Raw genomic sequence first — 3,577 nt, forward strand, 5'->3', positions numbered from 1 at the left:
CAGGAGGTGGCAAATAGTGATAGAGGGGCAGCCCATGTGTCTCTGTCTTCGTCTGTGTGTTTCTCAGTGTTTTATATGCAGCTGGGGTCCAAATGACACCTGTCGAGACAAAAGAGTTGTGGTTCCATTTCTCCAGGAGCAGCTATAGGAGTGATTCCCTCTGTTGAAGGATGTGTACCTACATTAGTGAGCCTTGTAAGCACCCAGAGACAAGTCTTAGATGTGATTTCTTGATAAACAAGAAACTTCTCACTGACTAATCCCTCCTTCCTGTCCTCACAGACCCTAGACCTTGCCTAGAAAACTACAATTCCCAAGATGCAGCGGTGCAGGTGGCCAGGCAACTGATATTCGCACCTGCCAGGAAAGGTAAGGGGTGTACCTTAGTGGTCTGTGAACGAATGAGAGTGGGGAGAACAACAGAGTAGAGAGAGGGTATGAGAGGCATAAGTACACTAACTGCACAGGGAAGCAGTTGGAGGAATGAGCACAAAGAATGTGAGTGATTTGGATGTATACAACCTATCCTAAATGTAAATTTAAAAATTCCAGCACATTGAGGAATAACATGTTATATGTGATGTTGTTTCTACTGTGACAGAATCTGTTGGAGGTCAACATTTTATTTAGCGTGTAATGAGCTCACCTGAGGAAATACCTGAAGCGGTGCCGAGTAGGGAACACTTGTAGAGGATACAGACTACTGAAGCGGTGCCGAGTAGGGAACACTTGTAGAGGATACAGACTACTGAAGCGGTGCCGAGTAGGGAACACTTGTAGAGGATACAGACTACTGAAGCGGTGCCGAGTAGGGAACACTTGTAGAGGATACAGACTACTGAAGCGGTGCCGAGTAGGGAACACTTGTAGAGGATACAGACTACTGAAGCGGTGCCGAGTAGGAAACACTTGTAGAGGATACAGACTACTGAAGCGGTGCCGAGTAGGAAACACTTGTAGAGGATACAGACTACTGAAGCCTGATCTTCAATACTTCTTCAGCAATGTATTTTCTGCGTAACTACCATTTTTTTGTTTTGTTTATTCAGTTCCCCAAGACAATCTGAGTAAAAGATACACAGTTCAAGTAGGACATTCATGTACTTCTTTAGCTCCTCTTGAGGAAGAGTTCTCCCCATGTTTCTGAGTAGGATGTGACCAATCTCTGTCAACAGTTTCAACTGTTATTGATGCATCTAACAACGCACAGAGTAGAGAACCAGTTCTGTCACTGCTGCAGGGCATCTCAGCCTGGCCCTAGTTTAGTGGTGTCTGACTGGCCCTAGTTTAGTGGTGTCTGACTGGCCCTAGTTTAGTGGTGTCTGACTGGCCCTGTGGTGATCCCTTACCATGCAGTCCTCTGGGCCGGAGCAGGACGACTCCTTTGACTTCCTCTTTAAGATTGTCCTGGTGGGAGACTCAGACGTGGGGAAGACCTGCGTGGTCCAGAGATTTAAATCTGGTGTCTTCATGGAGAAACAGCAGAACACTATCGGGGTGGATTTCACCGTCAGAACCATGCTCATCAATGGCAGGAAGGTCAAGGTAAGAAGCATGTGTACATTCTCTATCTTTCTAGGATAATCAATCATACGTACAGGACATGTTGTCTTTGCTGTGTCATTATTTCAGTTTTGTCAATAGGCCTAGCTAGCGCAACTGTCTTTACACAGTGCAAATCCTTATTCATAGTCAAAAGAACAGGGGTGGTCTAACCAACATTTGATCGCCCCGCTGTGTATTTTCTGGGTGTACGCCAAATGACTACAATTGAGTGTATGAACGGTATAAGTGTTTTTCTAGGTGCATGTTTGTCTGTGTATTTGAAAAAGGGAAGGGAGATGATTTCGGACCTTAACATCTTGTCCATGAATTAGTGCCTAACCTCCCTGTACCAGTTTCTCCTCCACAGTGATGTATGTAAATAAACAACCCACAGTCGCTTCCCTGTTAAGTGTTTGCCAAAACGACTGGATAGGTGTAAGCAATATGGTCTCCAGCTGGCCTTCCAATGTGTTTAGGGGAATGTTCACCGATCTTGGGGAAAGTGCTAGGGGTGGTTTTTCAACGGACACTTTGTTCCTTAGCTGAGTGTGTGTGTAAGGAATTAGTGTAGTGTGTGTGTGTGTGTGTGTTCTCCAGCTGAAGTGTGTGTCGTCTCCTCAGCTGCAGGTGTGGGACACAGCTGGACAGGAACGTTTCCGCTCAATCACCCAGAGTTATTACCGCAGCGCCCACGGCGCCATAGTGGCCTACGATATCACACGCCGGCCAACCTTTGACTCTTTGACACGCTGGATCCAGGAAGTGGAACAAGACGGGGCTGCAAGCGTTGTGCTCATCCTCATTGGTGGGTGGGAGACACAGGAAACACATGGCTTTATATAAACTCTGTTAAAAAGCCTACTTAAGTTGTTAATGACATAACAGATGTGGTGCTCATCTTCTGGCGGGTGAGAGAAATGTCTGACACCAACTTTCATCAACAGAAACTAAAATAGAAAGACAAATTTCCATCTGTAACTTCCTTTGCTCTTCTCTCCTAGGGAACAAGTCAGACCGGCAGTCGGAGAGACAGGTGCTGTTTGAGGATGCCTGTACCCTGGCTGAGGGGAGGGGTGCGCTGGCCGCCCTGGAGACCTCTGCGAAGGAGGCCCAGAATGTGGAGGCAGCCTTCATGCTCATGGCCCGGGAGCTGATGGTGAGGAATGGCCTCGCCATCACAGACCAACACTCACAGGCCTCCCCACACATCTTCCCAAACTCCCATCCAATCCATGGCGCCGATCCTACAGACAGGAAGTCATGTTGTTGAGAGAATTGCGTGGGAGAGGGTTTGTGGTGCTGATAACTTGTCTGGAATCAACATCGCCTACACAGTCCCTTGACACTTGACCTTGTAGATGTAAAGCAACAAAGCCCACTCGTTTTCGACGGCTTACATCTACAGGTGCTGTCAAGAAGTGTGCTTCAGGATAGGGGATGAGTGTACTATATTGTGTGGATGTGATATGAGTACTCTACTGATAATGGCAAATATCACTGCCACTGAGTGTACCAGTAGTCAAACACTTGTTACCAGTACTTAATGTTAAAAGTATCCCATGCCACCTGTGGCTTATCGTACATGGGGGGGGAATGATGTATTCACCTTATTTGTTGGATATGTAACAATTATTTACTTAAACAGTGAGATTTCTGTCCTGCTAATGCTGAGTTTTATGGTGTCAACTCTAGCTTCCCGGTGATAAAACCTACAGCTGGCCTTCCAGGGACAGGATGTGGGGAGGTTGTGACTGTTAGAGAGGAGTAGAATAAAGGCCTCAATGGTTCTTAAACATCCTGGCCTGGGAAATTAGGCCAGGGTCGGGGGTATAGATACAGATAGGATTGGCTCATGGTGTCCCCCCAATCTATATGGGAGGGGTAGAACCAAGCATTCTGGGTATATGAACTGCATTGTCTGTATGATTCAAACTCTCAGCCTAACGGTCTCATTATTACAACAATGAATCAATATTAAAGAAATTACCAAGTCTCTCAGTACTGAATTTCCACGACCGGGGGGGAGAAAGAC

The 3,577-nt window shown here is 46.5% G+C and overlaps 1 protein-coding gene across 4 annotated transcripts; it reads left to right on the forward strand.

Moving 5' to 3' along the window:
- Nucleotides 1–3,538, forward strand: LOC139578179 (ras-related protein Rab-19-like). Of its 4 annotated transcripts, XM_071405473.1 has the most exons (5): nt 1–195; nt 283–369; nt 1,357–1,545; nt 2,167–2,350; nt 2,547–3,538. In XM_071405473.1, exons 3-5 carry the CDS (start codon nt 1,471–1,473, stop codon nt 2,813–2,815), a joined length of 528 nt encoding a protein of 175 aa, XP_071261574.1. In that variant the 5' UTR covers nt 1–195; nt 283–369; nt 1,357–1,470; the 3' UTR covers nt 2,816–3,538. The 4 variants fall into 4 exon arrangements, with proteins under 4 accessions (XP_071261574.1, XP_071261571.1, XP_071261572.1 ...); XM_071405470.1 differs by lacking the exons at nt 1–195; nt 283–369 and adding an exon at nt 373–498; XM_071405471.1 differs by lacking the exons at nt 1–195; nt 283–369 and adding an exon at nt 376–498 and having other exon boundaries at nt 2,173–2,350.
- Nucleotides 3,539–3,577: the final 39 nt, after the last annotated feature.

Source organism: Salvelinus alpinus, chromosome 6 (assembly GCF_045679555.1).
Source record: "Salvelinus alpinus chromosome 6, SLU_Salpinus.1, whole genome shotgun sequence".
Lineage (NCBI taxonomy): Eukaryota > Metazoa > Chordata > Actinopteri > Salmoniformes > Salmonidae > Salvelinus > Salvelinus alpinus.